Here is a 24,031-nt window from a genome sequence, read left to right as displayed (position 1 = left end):
TCCCAGAAATGGTATAGGCTACATAATTAAATAGCCATCATGTATACAATACAACTTTTACACGTGTACAAATGAGGACTAAAGCCATTAAATGTCTTCAAACACGTGCTGCAGGCATTAATGTGATAGGCTGCTGCTGAGGGTCATCATGCAGAGCCACGACAGGCGTGGATTCAAGTACACAGAGAATAGGATTTGTTTACAGTTATTGTAAGCTCAATTTGCTTTGTCACAGCCAAATCAAAAAGAGCCTCTCATTTTATGTACTCTTAAGAATAAAAGAAGCCAACTTGGAAGAAATTAATGAAGTATTGCCCTACTTTAGTTTCTAGTAGCTTTTCCTAAAACACTAATATCTACATTTAAAACTCCTTATCACTCCCTTCTTAAGTAGTATTTCTCTTGATTGTTGATGAACTATTATAGCGTACCTCTCTATGCTTTTCTTTGTTGGCAAACTGAGAAACACTATTATTGTTTTTGATTTCTTGTCCACTGCTATCTAGAGAGAATGAAAAACATGGATTGGTGCAACTCATTCATTTCTGCTAGAGAAAACACCAGTTTCAAGGGGAAAATCAAAAATATATTATTTTAAATTCATATTTGGTTATATAGTGTCACATGAAGATTAAATAAATGCCAAAAGTGTTTTCTTACCAGACAGTTATGAAATCATATATTGGCTCTGTTTGGAGAACTGTGAAATTGATGTAGATTCCATTCCCAGGTGGTACTCTTACAAGCCAGAAGCAGTCTTGAAAGTTTGGATACTCATCAGGGTATCCTGGAGAGTATATGGTGCCATTCATTGCAGTTATGTTTCCTCCACACAGAGCTATGAAAAAGACACTTTTTAAAAATAGCCAGTAAATGCTTTTTGTATTTTACTTAGACTATATCAAAGCTCTAGTTTTGAACACGTTTGGTGCACTTAACTTCATTGCATATGACCATTCCTGTGCAAAGAAAACAGATTTTATTCAGCTTTTTGCAGATTTAGAAGTCTATTTTGACAGTATTTGTCAAATATAAAAGTAAAAAAAAATAGTCATTCTGATGCAACAAATACTATCAGAAATGGAATTGAATAAATATGTATACATACAGGTGGAAATTCCCTACACAACTGAAAATTACGTTGTCAGGACTTTGTGTAAATTTTAGCTACAAATCAGCAACAAATCACATTAATTAATTTTGGTTGGCTATCTTCTTGGGACCATAGTTTCATGTATGGTCACAAGAAGATAGCCAACCAAAATTAACACATGAAAGAATGCACATACAAGGTTGAGGAGTCAGTAAAGGTTAGAGAAGAATTTCAAAATTCAAACATTGTGACCAACAGTATGAATAGTAATTTTGCATTTATGGATATAAATTCTGGTACATAAAGTAAGAGTCCTCTCTGTAATATGTGTGAAAGAGTGCTAATTTTAGACATCATACAGTGCAAGAGGGACCATACAGATTCTGGACTTTCATAACTCTATATTTCTGGAAAAATTTTAGTCCAAACTATATTTTCTCCATACAGATTTCAGATTCAGCTATTACAGAAGAGAAATGTTATACAAGCTTAGCTCTGGAAAAGTAAGCAAAGCTTAAAATTGTGTAATTTGCTTTATTTTGCATACATTTATTTTGCTCACTCCACCCCACAAGGTGCATGGTATGGCAACACATTTTCTAAAATATGTTTACAAATCTTCAACCAGAGCAGTTTTGACACATAGGTTTGACATATAGGAATTATGCATCATTTGTATTTAGCAAAAACATATGTTATGGTTTATGTTTATAAACTTTGGTGCTGAACTGTATGGTAAGAACTGATGCACAGTGACACTTTAACCATTCAGACTCAACAGACTGGGCACTGCTTTTCTTCAGCTTTAACCTTAAAGGCTCAAGGGGGTTTGAGCAGTACAGATGGAAATGGTTTTGCAGCCAGTTCTTAGGGGAGTGAAAACATGGTCTGATGACTGTCAGGGAACAAGAATTCTTGGAAAAGGAGAGGAAACAGAATCCAAACAGGTTAAAGCAAGGAAGATGAGTTTAGAAGGGTCAGAGAGTGTTAGATGATGCTGAGCACAGGTTAAAGGAATGTTAGGTGCATGGGGATGCAAGAAGAGAATAAAACTGTTTAAACAGAAGCTAGTTTAGTCTTATTTAATTCAGATTGTCTGCTTCAAGATATCTGAGGAATTAAAAAAGGCTTTGTATATCTTGTCTTAGAATAAAGCAAATACAATGAAAGTAAATACAAATTCAAGACATGCCATGTATTTCTGGTACTAGGTGTACACAAAAAAGCCAACTTCATTTTAATGCTTTTGAACACAAAACCTTTATCTTAAATCAAACCAAGTGAAACTAGAAGATAACTCATTATCCTTTTCCTGCAACAATAAAACAAAACAAAACTAAACAAAAACCCAAAAACCAACTCAAAAATATCTGTAACATATAAAAATATCACAAACCCTTTACTAAAAATACCACAGTAAGTATCAGCACAAACCCCCATGTAATTTAAGAAATTTGTCTAGGGGTTGAGTAGTGTTGACAGTCTGTAATTATGCAGAAAATATGCATCTTAAATCTCTTTTATCAAGTTGGTGGATTTTTTAATCTTCATTTTTCATATCAAATTAAGTAGAAACAAAGAACATTCAGCTATTGTTCAGGAACTTCATCGAAATTGATACTCAGAAACAACATGCTTTGGACATCTTACAATTTTCTAATTAAATTATTGGTTCCAGTAAGGTATTTCAAAGAAACAGAATCTCTGCATTCAATAAATTGTTTTGATTGTGAGGCACAGAAAATAAAACAAGAACAAACTAACAGGAAAAGCTAAGTGTTTAGCACTTAAGACATGAACTATGAAGGCATTACTACTCCACAAGATCCAGAAAATGAGTGGTGAAACCTAATTATAATGAATTAACTTCTTCCCCTTTCAAAAAAATGACAGTGTAGGTGCCATCTGTCTTTTATATTACAAAGCTTCCCCCTCTGAATTCAGTACCAGTCCTAATTTCCCTACCAAATCCCCCCAAAATTGCTAAGGTTCACTTGAGTCCAGCAGGAATTTTGAATAATGAAGCTTTTCATTCAAGTACCTAAATTTGGGTATATGGTGCAAAATATAATGAAAAAATCCAGAAAACAGAGGAGCTTTTTAATTTCTATTTGGGTGGTTGCATTTGGCTTTGGAGATTTTTTGGTGGTGGGATGCTGTTGTGCTGTTGTTGGGGGGTTTTATTTGGGCATTTCTCCTATGTGATTCTGAGGATGCCATTCTCAATGCTGTTTCACCATTCAATATGAAGGGGAGCTAGGCCTTTAAGTGGAGGACTGAGCTTCTTTGGCCTGCTGCTTAGAAACAGGTTCCTTTCAGCATAGCTAGGGAAGAGATAAACACTTCTACAGAACCACCACAGTCATTCTGTCTCCTTAAAATTACAGCTGTGTGCAATTCACAGTCCCTGCAACCTTCTTTTTTGTTTCAAGCACAAGTGAAAAAAACAAATGTAAAAGGTTAAAAAATGTAATTAAAAAAAATTCAGAAAAAAAACATATGTACAAATGATTTTACAGAGCACTGGCTGGAGTACAATTTCACTCTAGACCAGCTTTATCATTTCTTACTAACCGATAAGAAAGAACATAAGTGGCCAGAATTGGTAAATTCAATTTTTGAAGATTTTTTCTTAATTTAGTCCATAGTTTATACTTCATTGCTTCACCTAGATTAAAAGCTGCATGGGTCTCCATATTCCAGACTTTAAGCTTAACCTTCCAAAAGCAAACATTGTATCTCATATAAGTTTTAAGAGACTGCGCATTACAAAACATTTCAGCTTCTCTGCTAAAATTTTAAAGTGCAAAATTGAATACTTCCCTTGCAAAGACTACACTGTAAATATACAGACCTCTGTAAATCAAAAGCTGAAATGACTTCAGTTAACAGTCTTAGGAAGACTTTCAAATGATGAAGGGTTTCTAGGTCACCTGGAACGTACCTTCACATCTGGGGAGAGGATGATTCCAGTTGCGGCTGATGCCATGAAGACAAGTTAGAGCTGAATTTCCAATCAACGTGTAGCCAGGAAAACACTCAAATGAAATAGTTTGTCCCACAGTAAAGTCATTTCCAATAACAAAACCATTACGAAATGGTCGAGGATCAGGACAGCTTTGTAGCTGATATGCTGAAATAAATAATAATAAGGGTGAAAAAATCAGTAAAATAAAAATTCTGATTGTCTCAAAAATAAGAATTTTAATTAGAATAAAAATAAAAGCCTATGTGATGGGAACGAAATTTTCATGATGCTCGTGATCAAATCATTGATTTTACAGCTGGAGAAGTACAGTGAAACCGGCTACACTTCTGTGCTGTTAGGTAACATTTATTTTTGCTGTTTGAAGATACTGTTCTGAGATAGATGAAGTGCTTCTCTGATCCAATAGAAGTTGTCAGGTTTTACATTCTTCTGTTTAAGGAAAAAGAGAAATAAACATGTCTATACTTTTATTTGTTTTTCCCAGAAGAATTAAAGGCTCTATAACGAACTGGAATATCAAAGACTTTATAGTGAATAAGTCCAATTTGAAAACAAGCTTTTCTCACACATCTTGGTAATGTTTTTCCAAGAAGATTTGAAGCATTGTCTTCCTATTACCAATGTGAGAGCAAATAAGCTGTGTGCAGTCTGAAATATAAGAATATCCTGTCATTTATATTTGAAAGAACCCATTTTGTCTTATGTGGTTAAAACAGAGAAAAGAACTTACCAGTTTTTTGACAAATTACAACATCTCCTAAATTATCACTGTTACTAATAATAATATATGGGCTTCGGTTTTTACTGTCCTTAGCACTTTACACCTCGAATTGACTTTTTCTTTAAAAGCTAACTCTTTTTACAGTGGCTCACTTCCAGAATGTTACACGGAGTTCAAATCAATTTGGACTTGTTACTATTAAAAGAGTAGTAGGAGACTGCTCTAAAGTAAAATCTCTTTAAATCACTCTTAGGTGTTATTTGTATAATGAAAACAGGTCTACTTTAAAATACACATTTGACCTTTTTTCATGAACAGTGGTGATCTAATCCTTTTTAAATGAAAATGCAATTCTATAAATAGAACTATGATCTCGTGATCTTCACCAGCTCAGCATGACATACTCGGGTACAAAAGAAAAGAACCTTCAGGAAATTGTGAACTAGGAAATAAAATGGATTTGTTGATTTTTGGGTTGTCATTAATTTGCACAAGCCTACATTCATCCAGTAATACAAAACAGTATTTATATGTACACTTTCCAGAACCCATTACACTAAATTAAAATTCCAGTATGCTTCCAAACATGGAATAGAGATGTTTCCTTTGTAAAGGCATGCAATGTAAATTAATATGTCAATCAGCTTCAGATATTGGCAATTATGTGTTTGCTGACCTTTGACCAGATTATAATGAAAAAAAAATGCAATTAATTGGGTTTTTTTCATCTTAACTTTCTTCATTCTTCTGTTTTATCTCAATGTTTAAAGCTTGGCACCAAAACACATAGAATCTTTCATATTTATTTTTAGGAATCCCCAAAACTTCATAAAATCTATAATAGCCACCTCGCTCTCTCTCATTAGAATGTCCAAATCTCACCTTGATATACAATATGAAATCCTTGTTTGTTCTGTGAATAATCACTGTGAAAGTATAGGCTGGTTTCATGAGTTGTGCTGAACAGAGAGGCTGGTAGCTGAGGGCCACTTAGTCTTCCAATAACAGTGCTAGTTTCTGTAGATCCACTCCTAACCTCTAAGTAATCGTGTATGGTCTCCGTTGAGAAATTCAAAAATTGCAAATGGACACCTGAAAAACATTGTCAGTAAATAAACACCATCAGTACCAAAACCAGGAGGGAAAATAAAGTGTTCATTGTATACTGATAATTGCAGAAAATAACCAGGTGGAAATCTATGTGCTACCTGGCTACTATCTGTGTATTTCACAGTTTTGATGTGTGTGGGGTGCACATCTGCCAGCAGTCTTTAAATTGGACTAGATGGTGAGCAGGAAGGCCTCAGGTCCAGCTCAGAGTATCAGGCAGGCAGAGCCTCTGCTGGTACCCAAGGATTCGTGAAAGCAGAGTGCATGGGGAACATATGTGTTACTCACACATACACTGTGGAATATGATGGTTTTGGTGAAAAAACTTTCTGATTATTTGGTTCAGTAAGGAATAAGAGGGCAGCTTAGATCTATTAGCAAGTTATCTCTCCTAATCTGGTGATGTATTACAAAAATTATGCAGCCTGAGAAGAAAATTCTATGCACTGAATAATTATAGGGCTCTTAAGCATTTCCTGTTTTTATAAGATTTTTCTGTATAAGTTACAACCAAGAAAATTTGCAGTTTGTTTGGATCTATTGCAACTATGGCATGATAATGCAGTAGTTTCACTAGAAAGATGATTGAGTCCTGCTGGTATTTCTGGCAAAGACAAACAACAGAATTTTATATAAAACTGAAAGTAAAAGATATAATGTCAGGTAAATTATTGAAAGTCATGAATAGTTTTGTAACTCCTGAACTGTAATACTTAAATAGTGTTTCTCACTGTCCTTTAGAACTTTTCCCTCAGATATTATGTAAAGTTTATAAAAGATTTTCTGAAGCACGTAACGTTTTATATGCAGGTTATGTGCATAATTCCATTACTGTTACCCTGATAATTTGTCTTGCTTTATCTGAAGACAGTCTATAAGTGATAAGAAAGCATTTTTAAGTGTCATTCTTTGACTTTGTCAGCCTTCCAAATATTTCCTATACAGAGAATCAAGCTATATTCAGTCTTTGCCCTTTCTCTACCATACTTTGGCCTTTAATTTGATCCTGTGAACCATACACTTATCCAAAGTTAAACTGTCATTAACAGCTGCCAGCTCCTGTGACCTTGCTATCAGATTTTTCCTCTTTCATGAACTTTCTTTGATACAAAAGTATAAATATATTTTCGCAAATCATCCTGCTCTCTGTATTACACTGTCTTTCTCTTCAAGTTTCTGAACCATATCAATCTTCAGAAGTATTCATCCCTTGCTCTGCCAGTAGCACCTACCTCTATTTGTCTGAAACTTCAGCTTGTTAGACTGATTTATTTTTTTTGCCATGTCTTTTTGCAGTTTAGACATCCTGCTTGAAAGAGTAGTTAATATATTTATCTATGCAAATAAACACAGTGTCCTTAGTAAAAACATTATACCATTAGCTAATTTACAGTGAAGAAGCTTATGATCTGTAACTTATAATTGGGAGAAAACCTTTCTAAAAAGAGTTAAACAAGTGAAAGTCTGTAGAAGGTCCCCACGATGGTGTTTTTGAGTTTTTCTATTTACTACACAGAAGAGTTGGACATGCCTCCAGTAGATCAGAGTCACAGCATCACTAAAACCAGTTTTAGCCATCATTGCTTCAAAAGTAATATTTTTATTTTTTACACTGAAATTTTATTTTAATATTCAATTTAGTTTCAAACATATCTCACTTAAAAAAGGTAAAAAAGTGCTGTTGGTTGGTATTTACAAACGAACGGAGACGGGGCAAATTTGAATTAGTGTCATGAGCTATTTATTTAGCACATCAGTCAGTACATTGTTAGGACAATGGAGACAGGATGTTAACAGCTCTCTGATTTAAAGGAAATGTTAAGGGGGTGTTACATTACAGCATAGTATAAAACTATCTCAACTTAGATTTTAGCTAATCACACATAGAGCAAAACATATTAACAAGAAATTTATCCAATCATATGAAACACACGTAATGGTAGTTAATACAATGGCTCGTTCATGAGAGACAAAGCACAGAGATCTAGTCATACTAACGTTCTAAAGATATACATTAAATAACTTTGTTGCAATTTATAAGGCCAGTTTTACAGAAGTCTATTGTGCTATGTGTCACGTCTGCTCTACTGCTTAGAAAACTTTTTGCTGTATTAGCAATGTTCACAAAACTTCTCTCAAAGGCTTGTCCTTTTTAACCATTTTCTCAAAACCCTCTGACTTTATGAATCCCAGCAAAAAACCATCAGGCATGTTTCAATCAATGCAGCTTTAGTTTTCTTCTAGGAAATGAATGATTTCATTTGCCTATACATGAACTGGAAAATAGTTCATAAATCCAGTGAATAAACTTCAGTTGGTACAAAGCAGTTCAGAGCTATTGATTTTGGTGGTTAAACTTAGTTATCCAAGAAACTGTTTCCAAAACTTCAGTAGCTGAATCTCCTGCCTAATGGAAGTCAAACTAAATAGTATGTTAACAATGCAGAGTGTAAATAGCAGTCTGAAGAGTTAAGTTAGAATTATTGGACACAAAAGCCTGGCAGACTGCAAGCAAAGAAAATGTAGTAAGGAGTCAGTATGGGAAGAGAGACAGGATAGCAGTAAAGTGAAGGAAGAGGCAGATGGCAATGTATTTGGGATAAAAAGACAGCAGGTTCTGGATGCAGTTGAAGATACCATTTTGTTAAATTTGAAATTTAAGCAATATTTCAGATTTTTATTATCTCTTCTTTATTAGCAAATGTCTTTGGAATCATCTGTCAAAATAGCGTATTCCCTTATAGCTCTGAATATTCTTTTCTCCTGTGGATTTGATCCAGAAATAATGTACCTACTACTGCTAAATTTTTTTTTTTTGATAGCTTAACAAGCAGAAATTGATTTGTGATTCTAGACAGCACTATGACTCATAATGAAGCACTACAAATTGTCCCATCAGGCTATCTAAAAATTCAGGTATTGGCAGAGTTAAAGTGTCAATGTTATTTCTATAAAGTGCTAAGACAAAAAAAAATCAATTATTGACTGTAATCTTGTGTGTTTGAACAAAATGCAAACAAACAAATTGGGTTCTATATAGAAATCCCTATTTTAATATAATGTATTTCCCCCAGATAGAACAACCCATGCAGAACAATTGGCTTTCATATAAATCATAAGTGAACTAATTTTTCTAATAAAAAAAATCCACAGAAATTATTTTAAAAAGAGGAGGGAAAGAATCTGAACCTATGCAAAGAAGAATGCTATTTGGGACATCGCACTCATTCCGTAAGACCCAGAAATTCTGTATTGTCAAGTAAAGAATAGGGCAGAAGATGGTAAGTATAAATTAGAAAACGATAAGGCCTGTCAAAGAAAACCATTCAACTAGCATATAAAGAAAAAAATCCAAGTGCACATGGGCCTTAAAAAGTGCCACATTTTATAAAAAATTAGATGAGACAACTCTTCTGGCTGGCTTCAAATAATGATTTCACAATAAAATATGCATAGGATCCACCCAAAGTTGCTCAAGGTGCTAGCAAATATAATTAAAATGCTGATAGTATCTATACAAAACCATAGTGAAATAAGAGAAGTTCTAGTGACTTGAAAAAGTCTGAATTTACATTCAGCTTTAAGACAACAAAAAGGACCTGGGAAATGACAACTACAGGTTCGTTGCAGTCCTTGGAAAAATTATGGAACTTGTTGTTTGAACACAATTTCCAAACATATAAGAGACAAAAAGACACTTAGGAGCATTCATCATGGATTTTCTAATAGAAAATAACAGTTAATCAACCATCATATCCTTCTATTATTAAATTGACAAAAGGAGAAAAGTGTATATAACATACTTTCACCCTGCTATGGCTTTTGACTCGGTCTATAACATTCTCATCTGAAAGCTCAACATACATGAGCTTGATGAATGCAAAGGAAGTCAGTTAAAAATTAACATAACTTTGAGGCTCCAAGGGTGATAATCAGCCATTCAATGGTTGGCAGCCAGTAACAAGCACAATATTCTGTGGGTTGCTATGGAAGCTTACACTGGTTTATGTCATCAGAACAGACTTGGAAAAAGAGAAGGCATCCTCAACAAATGTGTGCAGGATACTAAACTAAGGGTTATGGATGATATATTAAATGACACAATATTTCTCTGAAGAACATTAAAAACACTTAAGGACTGAGTAAATAAATGTTTCTTAAAGGTTTGCACAAGGTGTGGTGGTTTGACCGGAAATGGGATTTCTGGGATGCTGCAGTCAAACCAACGGGTGCTCAGATTTTAATATTGGCACCAGCTGTGGCCATTGGGACATTTGGATCTGCCTCTGAGAACACAGGGTTAAAAGCAGGGCTCCCCCCTAGAAGTTTCTCTTTGGATTTCAGGCGGGAGAGAGGCTGGGCGCAGGGAGGGGAAAGCCACGTGGCCTGGGAGAAGTAGGCCTGACCCTGAGGGGCCCAAGGGTGGAAGCATCGAACTACTGAGAGACATTTCACCCCCCACACCCCTTCTGGGAGACAGAGACAGAGAGAGAAACAGAGCTGTGCCTGAGAGTTACCTTGAAACTTGATAAACATGTGCAGCAGCAGGCAGCATGGCTGAGAAGGAGGAAAGGGGGCAGAAGGAGGCAGAGGAGGCAGCGATGTGTCCAGCCGCTTGTGGGAGCTTTTAACCCCTTTGTGGACAATGAAAACTTTACAGAACATTAACCTTTCCTAGAAGAGTGATGAAGGTCTGGGCAGAGAGAGAGATGTTGGAAGAATGGAGAAGATGGAGTGGCATTTTTTTGCTGGACTCCTTTTATTGTATAGCCATAGACTCTTTCCTTGTGATACAGAGACTGCTTCCAGGGGGGGCAATGCCTCAGAACCAGGAGGGTTCAGTGTGGGTACCCCTCGGACCCAGAGGGTTTTTTGCTCCCAAGGGGTGAAAAAAACATGGGGGGGAGAGATGTCCCAAAGTTGAGACTGTGCCTTTTTGGAAGGAGACAAGGCATCTTTAAAAGGAACCGTGGAAGCAGCCTTGGTCCATGCACAGTGGTGAGAGCACTGGGCATGGAAGGAACGATGGCAAATGATCTCTGGACAGTGCCACATGTGACAAGAAGTCCATGGCACAAAGAAGGACTCCTTCTCCTCTTGATGAACTGAGGATTGAGTATTCTAAAGGGTGGTGCTGAACCAAGAGTTGGTGATTTGGGAGATGTATTGTATTGGAAATTTGGTGGGGGGAAGAGGAAAATGCTTTTGTGAAGTTTTCATTTTCCTTGTGTGTTTCTTTTCTTTTTCTTTCCCTTGTGGTTTAGTTAATAATGTTTTCTTAATTCCTAAGTAGGAGCCTGCTTTGCTTATTCCTGGTCACATCTCACAGCAGACACCAGGGAGAGAGTATTCTCATGGGGGCACTGGCATTGTGCCAGTGTCAAACCATGGCAAAATAATTCTGGCGGAAAAATTCTGGAGGTGCAAAATTCTACATCTGGAGTACAACATCCTTATCTGTTACAGCCTGGGGATGTATTAGGTGAGTAGCAGCCCTAGTGAGACAGTTCCACCAGTCCTGGGCTTGATCCACAATTCTACTTTGAGTGGGAAGTTTGACAGCTTTAAGTGGGGGGCTTCTACATTTCTATGATGCTTTGAGTTTCATTTAGGATATGCAAAGAAGCTTAATGATAAAATAATTAATTAAAATATAGCTTTAACTTCTAAATTGATCTGGTGTGAAATATTCATGATAGCTATTTTTTTGTTGGGTTTATGATTTCACAAAAATATAAATCAGTTCTGTAAAGTTAGAAAATTGTGCTGAATTCTAATTAAACAATTTTGTCTATATGAGAAAATGTTGGCATATATTAAATGAAAACCCAAGACCCTTGCTACTTTTCTATTTTAAATATTTCTTTTAAGATTTTGTTAACTTCTTCAAATGGATTATAGTTACTTGTGGGTTTTTGCTGGCATAAAGATTAACAACATTTTAAAATCTATGTTCAATGTTTTGCACTCTTAAAAAAGCAATTTTAAATCCATAAAACAGCACATACCGAACCCAATAGGCAGTTTTATTGTCCATGTGCAATCCAAACTGCTAGGATAGTTGCCAGGAAACCCTGGACTGAGAATCACTCCACTGAAGTCTGACATGCCACCACCACATTGTGCTAAAAATAAAAAACAAACCAAAAATATTTTTCAGAGGAGTCAAATGAACAAAAAATAATCCGTAACAGTGAAGATCCTTAGAGCATTAATAATATAATAATACCTAGGGTTATATTTAGACAAATACACAGACATTTCTTTACCACTAAATGTCTGTTAGAAATTAATTTACAGGTAGGTACATTGCAACTTTGTATCAGCTCTGAGTTGCGTAGATTTTAACTTGGGGGATACATACACCCAAAATAGAACAGATTACAGAACTGTAGAATCATTTAGGTTGGAAAAGACCTCCAATATTATCAAGTCCAACCTTTAACTGATCATCACCTTTCCCATTAGACTAGGGCACTAAATTGCACATCCAGCCACTTGCTAAGCACCCACAGGGATGGTGACTCCACCATATCCCTAGGCAGCCCATTCAGTCAAGAAATAGTATGAAATTCCTGACCACCTTTCCCATAAAGAAATTCTTCCTGATGTTGAACCTGAACCTTCCCAGGTGCATCTGGAGGCTCTGTCCTCTCATCCTGTCAGTGGCTGCCTGGGAAAAGAGATCAACCCCGCCTGGCTCCTTTCAGGGAGCTGTAGAGAGTGATAACATCTCCCTGAACCTCCTTTTTGTCCAGGCTGAACAACCCCAGCTCCCTCAGCCACTCCACATAAGACTTGTGCTTCCACCAGCCTCATTTCCCTAATGCTTACTCTGCAGTTTGTCTACCAGAACTGTCCTTGTGACAGGCAAGCAGCACACACCAGCTTATAGCAGGGCTGAGACAATTGTGTTTGTTTGTAAAGGAGCATCTGAATAATATAAGATAATGTATTATAAAAAGACTTTGTACTATAAGCTATTCAGGAGGCCTTTTGAAAACTGCATTTATATCCTTTTGTTCTAAAAGTGAGATAAACAAACTTAGAAAAGTAAACATACACATACTTCCAGAAATGAGGCTAAATTAATATCTTAATTTTATTTTAGTTTTCAGGCATGGCAACAGTAAATCAAATTACTTAGACATCTATATTGCATTTAAAGGTGGTAATTATGACAAACAGAACTTTGTTCAGAAGTTTTGTCCAAGTAAAATTTGCTACACTATTTGAAACACAAGTAAAAATCAGTACTTGCAAAAAAAAGGAAAAATATATGAAAAAAAGGTCACCAATTTTTTAGCACAGCATCTATATCTTCAGAATTTACCAAGAGCAGTGCAATTATAATATCAGACTTCCTAACCATATGCTAATGCATAATGACAAAAATTGAAGACTAACTCCTGAAAAAATTCTTACAAATACCTCAACCTTGTTGAATATTTATAAATTCTAAGCTGAGAGAGCTCAATACCTCACAGGAGGCTTTTAACACTCCACAGGATTAAGAACAGGATTATGTGAAGCAGCTCAAGAGGATATACATTAACTGTCTTGAAGAAAAGCAAAGCAAAAAAATCTTTAATGAGATCTACAGCATCCTGTTTTCCATATATTCAAGATTACAAATCCAGATAACTTTTATTGTTAGGGAACCCAAACAAAAAGGCATTTACATGCAGTGAAAAAGATTACAACTAGAAGGAGTTTTACATTCCTTACATTATTTATCACATAAAAAGAGTATATTTAAACACACTTCACAGGTTTCATTTTGCTTTCTGACAGGTTTTCTGTGCTTTTCCCAATAATATTACGGACATATGTATAATTTAACTTGAAAAATAATGTATCTTCTCAAATTTGGTAGACATGATTATGTTGAATTCATTAGAGATGAAAATGTAATGTTATTCCTATCGTCCGCAATTGCCATCACTCTTCTGGGGAAATGAGTCCTAAATAAATTAGCTATGTTGCCAAGGTCTCTGGAGGTGTCATTCCTGATAATGAATTGATGATATTTCTGACTAGAACACACAGAATCATATAGAATAGTTTGGGTTGAAAGGGACAATGTGTTGTCCTTTTATTGCTTGGACATTTCAGGAAAGATTTGCCAACATTAGTGGGCAGCAACCTTTGAAAATCTCTGATTTAATTTGACCATTTTCACATTTAATTAAGTTCCTCCCATTCTCCCAATTCTTTCCACTACGTGTCTATTATTTTTGAGTTTTCTGGTTTCCTTATTCTGGTATATTTAGGAAAAATGATGGAAGCTGAACATACCTAAACATATTGGAATGGGATAATTCCATCTTCTTACTGGTCCCGGCATACAAGTGATATGTGAATGTCCCTAAAATGACACAATATTTGCTAATTCATATTAAAAATATATGATATACAGCAAGTTAGTATTTCAACAAAAAGAATGTATAATTTAAAACATCATCAAAATGCACAAAACCAAAAAGGTAGAGTATTTACATTGTACACTGTGAATTGTTTCATGCCTTGAAAACAGCAGAGAAGACTGTGACTGTTAGCTTACTACATGATGGTGTCTATTAATATTATTTCTTACAGTATTACAGAATCCAGCTGAATCTTGTGCTTGTCTCAGTATAAACCAAAGGTCTGGCAACTACAGGTCTAACTGAAGCAATGTTTGCCTAGTATGGATGCCCATCAGGTGTTGAACATGATGAAACTTTACATACTATATAAATTATGTAAGTGCTGACTTTACGTTCTAAACTCATCATAGACACACTCTCTGTGCTGTTCATCACCCTCACGTAATTCTAACTGCCTACCAGAGAAAGCAAACAAAAATGGAAAGTCTGAAGAGAAAACTGTACTTGGGATATCTTCCAAAACCATCTAGTCAGACTGCATAAGTTAGAAAAACTGTATGGTGGGAAGAAACTTTACATGGGTGTTTGCACAGTCTATGCTCTTAAATTCTTTATTTTCTCTATGTTTCATTTTCTTTATTTCAGCCTTTACTGTGGCTTATCTGTTCACACTCACTTGTATTTAAGGTGGGAATTAAAGCAAAGAAGCAAAAATTATTTCTCAGGCTGTTTCCAAGAGTGGCCAGTTAAAAGCAGGCAACATAAGAAGAAAACTTCAATATTCATTCTCAGAGCTGCAATCACAGGACATCTGTTTTATCTGTTCTTGAAATGCTAGAAATCTGCAGGCATGACTAGGAATTCTGTCTTGAAGGAGAATTGATTGGGATAGAGGTCCCAAATTGAAACAGCAATTGAAATCTGGAGGCAGACAAGACTACTTTGTTCGATCACTATAAACTAGGGTTTTTTTGGTTGTTTTTTTTTTTTTGTCAAAGAATATAATTCAGTTTCTATTTTTTAGGCAACACATATAAACCCTGTATCTAAGTTTTCACAGAATTATGTAAAATAAATAATTGAAATTATTAGCATTTTTAGACTTCATTTAGTTAGTCTGACATCAACACTTTATGGGTGAGACTGATATTAATGATACTTTGCTCATTCTTGCATATTTTGCTATTTTGCTCCAAAAGTTTCCCGAACTCCCTTATAATGTGTTCATAATGTGCTGTTATATAGAAATTATTTTCTTTTTACAAGACTTTTCTTTTTTTCAGTACTTGGGTAATGTAATAATTTTCTGTGCTTTTGGCTCTCAAAGACCTAGATAAAGGAAGACTGTAGAATATACAAACTCTTTTTGGGGAGTCTCAAGTAAAAGCAATACTTGGTTTTGGATCTGATTCTTTGGCATAACTGTACAAGTTTTTGATCTTCTTTCCTATAAGGAGACAAGTTCCTACTGGTGATTTGCAATCACTACATCTCCCCTGGATATACCTTTTGTTAGTGCAAGGACATTGGAAATTTACTTGGAAAAAATACAACCCTATTTGATAAACATTTTGGAGAAAAAAAACCCAAGAAATTGCTGCAAGAAAACAACTGACACTATGTGATTTACTAAGAAAAGCAATTATTTATTTCCCTTTTTTTATTCTTAGTTCTCCTCTTTACTTCTTTTTCCTCCTGTGTATAGAGAAATACTATTAATTGTTCATCAAGTTATTTTAACTTAATTTTGCCACAGTGGTTCAGCTATAATTATCAAAAAAGCCATCAACAATAGATAATAAGCTATAACCTCTAATGCAGAAGAAGCACAAAGCCATACACTTGTGATGGAATTCTTGGATAGTTTCTAATTCACTGTCTGGTAGAAAAGCACACAGTCCTGTAAACTTATCATGTGTACACAATTCCTGAAGAGCTCAGTGTCCATTTTGCACTGACAGGCCCAATCATAACCACGTTAAAGAGCTGAAAGGCACCATTTGAAATAGGAAACTTGGCTTACCTGCAGAGAATAACCCTGGTCACATTGGAAAGACACCACATCTCCAACCATGTATCTGTCTCCAATTTTGATCCCGTTACTTGGAGTCTGTGGTTCAGGACAAGAGTCCAAACCTATAGCTGAGAAAAATAGAGAAGTTTAGTCATTCTAAAGAACATGAAATTGTTTTTTAGATTTGCATAGGACTGTGTACAGTGTACATAGGCACATTGTGTTGATAACCTTTTGGGTGCTCTTGGGAATCAGCAGTTGTCTGTGGAAAAGTAGAATATTATTTTGGAACTACTGTATATAAGGAGGAAAAAATATTCTTTCTTGAGTAAAGAAAAAGGATTGGTGTGGCAAAAACCACTTCCCAATCTGCAGTCTCAGTTCTAAAATTCCACTGTCTCCTGGCACAGACTTATTCATTTCTACCTCCAGTCTCACTAGTAATTACAGCCTTCATCATTCAGACTGAGAACACCTCCACTGTGCTTTACCAGCATGTGTTCTAGGGGAGGCTGGCCAACAATACATCAACTGCAAAACACTGGAAGAACAATGCAAAGTAAAAGTGCTCTCCAGCATTCCATCCTCCACAAGTGTGACTCAACTCCTTCATTCATTTACACACACCGACAGATACACACACACACACACAGAATAAATATTTGCATCAGACTTCATTTAATCTGCTATGTTTAAAGAAGTACCTATAGAGCTATAACACTGATATTTTGAATTTCTGATTGCAATGGAAGCTTTTTGCCAAGATGCCACATGCTTTTTTTTATAGTCATCAAAAAGAGAATTTTTTTTTCCTTGCATCTACCCAGGAAGGTCCAGGAATGTAAGAAAGTATAATCAACTGAGTTGTTTTCTTTGCCTAATGTGGGAATTAAAGCCTAGTTGTGAAGTAAGGACTATTACACAACTGGTCATCAGTACACAATGTAGTAGAGAAACATTGTGGAATTCAGTTATGGCCACCTACTTCCTCAGAGCACTATCAAAATCCGCCTGTTTTAAAACTTACTAAAGTAACTGATCACATAAGATTCTCACGAAGTAAAATCTACCACCTTAAAAGAGTGCATTTTTATACAATATGAAAGATGAAAGCTAACAGAAATTTTTAGTCTGCAAATTCTATTTTCTGTTCTCAAACTAGAGAAGAGCAAAGAACCAGTTTTGAAAATGAATGATGGACCTAGATCCACTTTTTACATTTCAGACATCCAGAATGTGATCCAGGTAATGTACAAAGTACAAATGCAAAATAACAACTGTGCTTGGCTTACACAGAAGATTACTTATTAGCTGTTTTGAACAGTTAAACTAAGAACTAACAGGTTTTAGTTTCCAATAACTGAACCTTCAGCTGAAGCGTGTAACCTAACTATGTGAATAGTCAGGCCATGCAAAGACAAATGACTTCATCTAAATGCCTTTCTCAGGCTGCCTTAGCAGCCCAAACCACATTCACAGGTGTTCATCCTTATGTCTCTCACTTCAATTAACAAAATCATATTTGGGAAAAAAATATAGTCTGAAAGCCTACAATACCTTTCAAAAACTGAAACAAATTTTGACATCTTCCCAGCTGAGGGCTAGTTCAGAGCTCGTGTCTTTGGAGTGTTGTAATATTTATTCAGGTCATAAAAATGTACTCATAAATATAATAAACTGCAGTCTGTTCATTATTGATTTATTTGTGGTGCATGAATACTTTCTTGAACTACCTTATAATACTCTCACAGTAAAATGTGTTAAATTATTGAACTCGCATAGCCAATGGTAATAAAAAGAGATTTTAACATAGGCATTCATTGAAAACATACTTTCAGTATCTTCTACTTTTCAGATAAGAACAATTGTGTATAAAGAAAAAGAAGCTATTTGATGCTGTCTTGCCCTTCTCCAGCAGCTCCTGTAATGCTCAATACAAAAACCTACCAATGAAATTTTTGATAATACAAAACTTTAGTTAGAGAAAATGAGCAATAAATCAAAATTTTTATAGTGGTGAAAAATACATAAACATTATAGAAGTGTTTAACAAACCATTCTGTGGCATTCTTTGTTGGAAAAGTTCAGGTGATATAATGTATTTTCAATGCAATATATATTTTTGTATTTAAGATGTCCAATGAAATACAGAAAATGAATTTTGTGGATAAAATAACAATGTAAGAATTCAAAAGAGAAGTAAAAATATTATAGAAAAAAAATTATAGATAGGAACACTATTCAGTTTCAGAACATGAAAACTTAATTCTTTATGTCAAAGTATCATTTACTTGTGTTAAAATATTTCTTCAACAAATAAAGTTTATTTTGTTTTCCTTTACTTCTAAAGAACCACATTTGGGTTCTTTAGAAGTTCAGAAGATAATCCCTAGCAGACAGGACAACAAACTATTCATGAGGAATGAAAAGAGATATTGGAAATGAAACAGAATGAAACCTTCTTAGAGAAATCTGTTGTTGAAATGAAAAGTAATCATTTTCACAAATGGGGCATACTTCCTCTCAGACTTGTGCCTCCTAGAATAGGTGAAATAGACTTGGAAGACACACTAAAAATTGGACAAAATCAATCTTTATGGCAAGCTCACTTGAAAAACACTTAATATAAGTCTTCAACTCTGATGTGATTCTGCATGAGAACCATGCCTTAGTATTTCAGAGACCGAGACTTTAATTCAGCCGACTCCTCATGATGTCCTTGGCCAGCATGGGTTCCAATTAAATGAAATAAATTTATGAAACAATTAAAATTTGGCCATTACTTTCCACTTACTAACTATATTTATAAACATAATCACAGTTTTTGAGCAGGAACTGCTGTCTGAGAGTCAGATATGACCAGGACAATTGAAGAGAGCAACCCTGTATCTCCTTCTTTCTGGCAAAATCTCTTCATAAATACAGCAGTTTTGTGAGTTCTGGAATTGCAAGCAAATAACCTGTTTGTTGTAGAAAAATGCAAGAGACAAAAATCCAAAAGATATACAAGGCACAGTTTCTGTTGTCTTTCTTCCTAGCAATGATGACAAAGTGCTGTCCCTTGGCTTAATCTCCCATACCAAATTCGTGATTCAGCTCAATGCAGAATTTTCCATAGTCTCTTATTGAAAAACAATTGAACAACAGATGGAAAAAAAAAAATCATAAAACTTCCACAGGTAATAGAGACTATGTCTTTCTTAGAGAATAATGGAGGAGTAAGAGTCATGGATTCAAGTAGTGAAACAGCTGGTGCCTAGGAATTGAAATTCACACTAAGCAACTAACTATAAGGTTTCAGGACAGCTGACCCCAACTGAACAAATTCCATATCATATGACCCCATGCTCAGCATATAAACTAAGGGGAAAACTGGCTGAGGACTGCTGCCTGTGAACTGTCTGGGTATCAGTCAGTGGATGGTGAACAACTGCATTGTGCATCATCTGTTTTTGTATATTTTATTTAATCATTATTATTATTTTTTGATTTGCATATTATTATTATTTCCCCTTCCTTTTATGTTCTATTAAGCCGTTTTTATCTCAACCCACAAATTTGACTTTTTTTCCAAATCTGTTCCCCATCCTACTTGGAAGCAGGGGGAGGGAAGTGAGCAAGCAGCTTTATGTGCTTAGGATTAAACCACAAGAGACTGAATGATGTTTTAATCACATATCTCTATCACTTACCCAAGAAAAGTAAATTAATAATTTATCTTGCAAAGCAGTATATTTCACTGAGCTACTGGTTAATTGGCTATCTATTGAGAGACATCAGTATTATTTCCTGAATCACAAATTTTCAACATATACTTTGGGTTTATTCATTCACACAGAAAATATTGCTTTTGTTCAGATTCACACATACATCCCTGTACAAACCCATACACACGTATTTGGTAATTGTTCTTGACATGGACCAATACTTTAAACAGTGTACTGTTAATCTTTTCCCTTTTTAAAGGTGGAAGTTTTCCATGGGCAGAATATATTACACATATTATTTGGACATGTGGGTATACAAAGGTGCCTTTTCAATTTCACTGGATTCAGTCTAATTTTATTTCATTTTCATAACTTCCTGATGTTTTTTCTCATCTGAAGTTGTAAGTGGCTGAGAAACTATCTGCATTTCAAGGAAATTGCAGGATAATTCTACCTATAATTAATGTTTAGTTACAGACAAGCAATCAGGCTGTAATTTTGCAAGGCTGTGTTCTCCAACTGGCTAATCAGACAACCAGAGCATGGGATTTGCATATGGTAAATATGCAAAAGAAATAACTGTGACACAATTATGCAGATCAGACACCAGAACCAATATAAGCAGAGGGAACCACACAGCTGGTGATTGCCAGAATTCCTGTCAGTCATCTGAGACAAAGTCATTCAGACAGAAAGTATGTTTTTAACTACAGCCTTTTCCACTGGAGGTGTACTCAGCAATAATAAAAACCATTTAAAATAATCCAGTGTTCTCATTAACCTGCAGGCATTTCTCACTTAAGATGCACAACTGCTATTTTCAGATTATTCCATCTCTCCTCTTTGCCAAGGGTGACTAGTTGTATCCTCCACATACATACTGTATAGTACATATGTGATTGTATTGAGCATAATTTGTAGATTTTGGCTGAGAGTGCTGGGGTGTGGAGCTGCAGGGGGGGCATCTGTGGGAAGAGACCAGGGCTGCACTGGACACAATGGATTAGGATTGCCACATGAGCATATCTGCATTTATTTCTGTCTGCTGTAGGTTCAGAAAGTTTTTCAGAGAGCAAAGCAATTTAAGGATGGAAGCAATTTAAGGATGAAAGCAAGACAAACTAAATTTCACAGTCCTTATAGTACGGTTTTCAGGCCTGAATTTGCTCACTTGGATTTAAATGAGAATTTTGCAAATGACTTTGAAGTTACAGTATGTAGCACATTATGTGTAATAGCACTAAATATTCCTTTATTGTATAGTTTAGGTAGAACTGATGTCTGGAACTAGAGAGTGCTCTTTATTAATTGAATATTTCTGAATTACCTGTATACTCAAGGTGAAATCCAGCAGCTGAAACACTGATATCAGACTGAAAATTGAGGTACAAATTATTTGATGTGCTGTTTAGAAGTGGAGGTATGGTTGTTCCTGAAAAGAGAATTCAAAATATTATTGAAAAGCACAGAAAGTGACATAAATGTAGACGTAAGGCCGTGATGTCTGTGTGTGTATATAAACAGAATTAAGGAGAAAAAAAGAGAAAGAGGGAGGGGGAGAGGGTGGGAGCAAGAGATAGGTCACATAACCAATTCCATAATATTCTGTCATCATGGATGCTATCAAATACCTGTCCCTATAAAAGTTTTATTACATTCTCAGTACACCACAATATCAGAGACATGAACAATAGACAAGGAAAGGCTAATATAAATTTATATTACTTGTTTTTTACCCACAAAAGGAGAAATATTCACTAGTGTCTTTTTAAAAACAAGAGCAAATCCTGTCCCCAGGATGATTCTAAACATAACAGTCATGTTATGTTTATTTATTATGTCAAGATAATATATCAAGCAGCTCTGAAAATATGTTGCTGGACTGTTCTTAGAAATGTGATGGACTATTTATTTGTGTTTCAGCACAAGTCAAGATAATATGAATAACTCTGATTTCTTAGCATACACACATATTTATTATAATCAAAGAAAACAAAAGAAAACAAGAAAAAGTAAAGCAAAAAGAACTGTCTTCTTTGTCTAAAATAAGGATAAAGAATGCATCCTTTTTCATCAGCAATATCAAGAGATACCTATTTTTGAGGTCTGTATTTTTGGACCTACAAGTCTGAGAAAATAATTGGATTAAGAGAGGTCTAGTTTGGAAGCCTCTGAGTGTTATTTCATTTCTAACATTTTAAAATATACATGTTTATGAAAGTCTGCTAAGTGATGACTGATTAAAACAGAACTAGTACTACCTGTTGCTAATTACAGGAGAAACAAGCACACATACCATGCTCAAGCATGCTTACACACACAGAAAGAGCTGTGTGTTTACAGTAAAGAGTTGAATCTGTGAACCATTTATTGTAAAATCTTCTCAGTCACCTGAATAACTTCCAAGCCTTGGAGCATTGTTGTCAGCACCATCATAAAAGTCTAAGGAATCCCAGTTGTGTTCTGTGGCAAAACTCACCACCTGCACCTATGAAGAAAAATGTGAGGCAAAGAACATAAACTTCTTCCCCTCTTTATTCAAGCTCAAAGATGACTCGAAATTGTAGCCTCTGTTTCTCTCAGTCATGAAAAGTTGTCTTGCTCCCCTTGTCAAAGAGAATGGAAAATCATCATTAAGTGAATAAAACGGCAACTATTTTTTATTTGATTGCCTATTCAAACTATGAATCCTGTAACCTTTAGTGACAACCACATATTACCTCTGTCAAGAGTCACACAGCCATGAAAATCAGATGGGTATAGAATATGATTCTCTTGTTTGGAGGACATTGAGGAGAAGATGAAACATGGTATTTTCAATACATGCAGGTTTTTCCTCTCTATTTTCTCCAGGACTAAACTAGTCCCACAGGGATGCACAATGCTTCATCTATTTTGCCATTTTAAATTCTGCCTCCAGGTAAGAGAAAACCGCTGTGTTTGATTACCTTCATCACCAGCTCCTCTCCTGAGGAGGGGCAGTCACTAGCATGCTACAAACAAAAGGCAGAATAGTCACTTCCTTTCTTCCAGAGGGGAAAATATTCTTCCACTCATATGGAGATGCAAAGTGGTAAGGAGATAAACTGCAAGCAGGAGGCCATACCTGTTCTCATAAAGTGAAATCACACCTTACAAAGCAGAGAAATATCAGATTCTTGTTCCTGATTAGTAGGGGAGAGTTTCTGGTGTTAGCTTCCTGTTTGTTTTAACTGTTTACTGAAATGCTTTAAAAGAGACAGAAGCATGATGAAATCCCAACCACCCTCAAAAAGGGGTGCCTTAGTCATTAAAGTTAGAGAATAATGCTGCTTTTGCCTCCATTTTTTTTTCTCTCAGAATGGAATAATTGCAACACAAGAAATAAACACTAGTTCCAGTAAAACAAAGTCATGAAGCCATTTTTCTATGTGAAATAGATTGCGTGGACCTTGTCTTACATGAAATAAATGTTCAGTTTGGCTATCTGTTTCTTGGATGGGGGCCTCAAATACTGCACCTATTTTTGTAGGAATTGGTCAGATACAATAGCGAACAGATTTCTTTTTCTTAAGTGAAGCAGCAGAGAGTCCCTCACTGTTTGCACGCTTCAGATACTTGTAGACAGTAAATATATTTTTTTATTTATTACAACTCTTGGGCAAAGAATATCATGAAGAGTAAACACCTAAATTGAAATCAAAGTTACTAATTTAATCACCTCATTAATGATTCTGAAAAATGCAGCCTGTGATAAGAGATAAACATTTTCAAAAAGCAACAGTTATGGCCTAAGTCAGGAGGAAAGTTACTGCCTAATTTAAATCCTCTGAACTATCTTCCTAGTATAAGAAATGCATAGAACAAAGTATCCTGTCAGCTGTCCTAGTCAACTCTTTAAATCAAGTAGTATTTCTCAAAATCAATCTCAAAGCTGATTTAGACTATTAAATATTATTGAAAACTTTGTAATGAAACTTGTAAAAAGGCTTTAAAGCACTGTTAAGATTTTTTCAGATTTTCTTAATTATTATGTCTTTAACTGCATA

General features: G+C 35.3%; 1 protein-coding gene across 3 annotated transcripts in view; it reads right to left on the bottom strand.

The window, feature by feature from the left end:
• Positions 1 to 24,031, bottom strand: part of CSMD3 (CUB and Sushi multiple domains 3) — a 586,238-nt gene that overhangs the window by 85,700 nt on the left and 476,507 nt on the right. For all 3 annotated transcript variants that reach the window (XM_058820586.1, XM_058820594.1, XM_058820602.1), the window contains 8 exons: positions 22,395 to 22,491; positions 21,331 to 21,435; positions 16,306 to 16,424; positions 14,212 to 14,281; positions 11,922 to 12,038; positions 5,686 to 5,895; positions 4,038 to 4,226; positions 661 to 838 (listed from right to left, as the gene is read on the bottom strand). In XM_058820586.1, coding sequence (XP_058676569.1) covers positions 661 to 838; positions 4,038 to 4,226; positions 5,686 to 5,895; positions 11,922 to 12,038; positions 14,212 to 14,281; positions 16,306 to 16,424; positions 21,331 to 21,435; positions 22,395 to 22,491 — 1,085 coding nt within the window. The remainder of the gene's footprint in view (positions 1 to 660; positions 839 to 4,037; positions 4,227 to 5,685; positions 5,896 to 11,921; positions 12,039 to 14,211; positions 14,282 to 16,305; positions 16,425 to 21,330; positions 21,436 to 22,394; positions 22,492 to 24,031) is intronic.

The sequence above is a fragment of the Ammospiza caudacuta genome, chromosome 1 (genome assembly GCF_027887145.1).
Source record: "Ammospiza caudacuta isolate bAmmCau1 chromosome 1, bAmmCau1.pri, whole genome shotgun sequence".
NCBI lineage: Eukaryota > Metazoa > Chordata > Aves > Passeriformes > Passerellidae > Ammospiza > Ammospiza caudacuta.
Note: the sequence above shows the minus strand (reverse complement) of the source record. Positions and strands in the feature narration are given on the sequence as shown.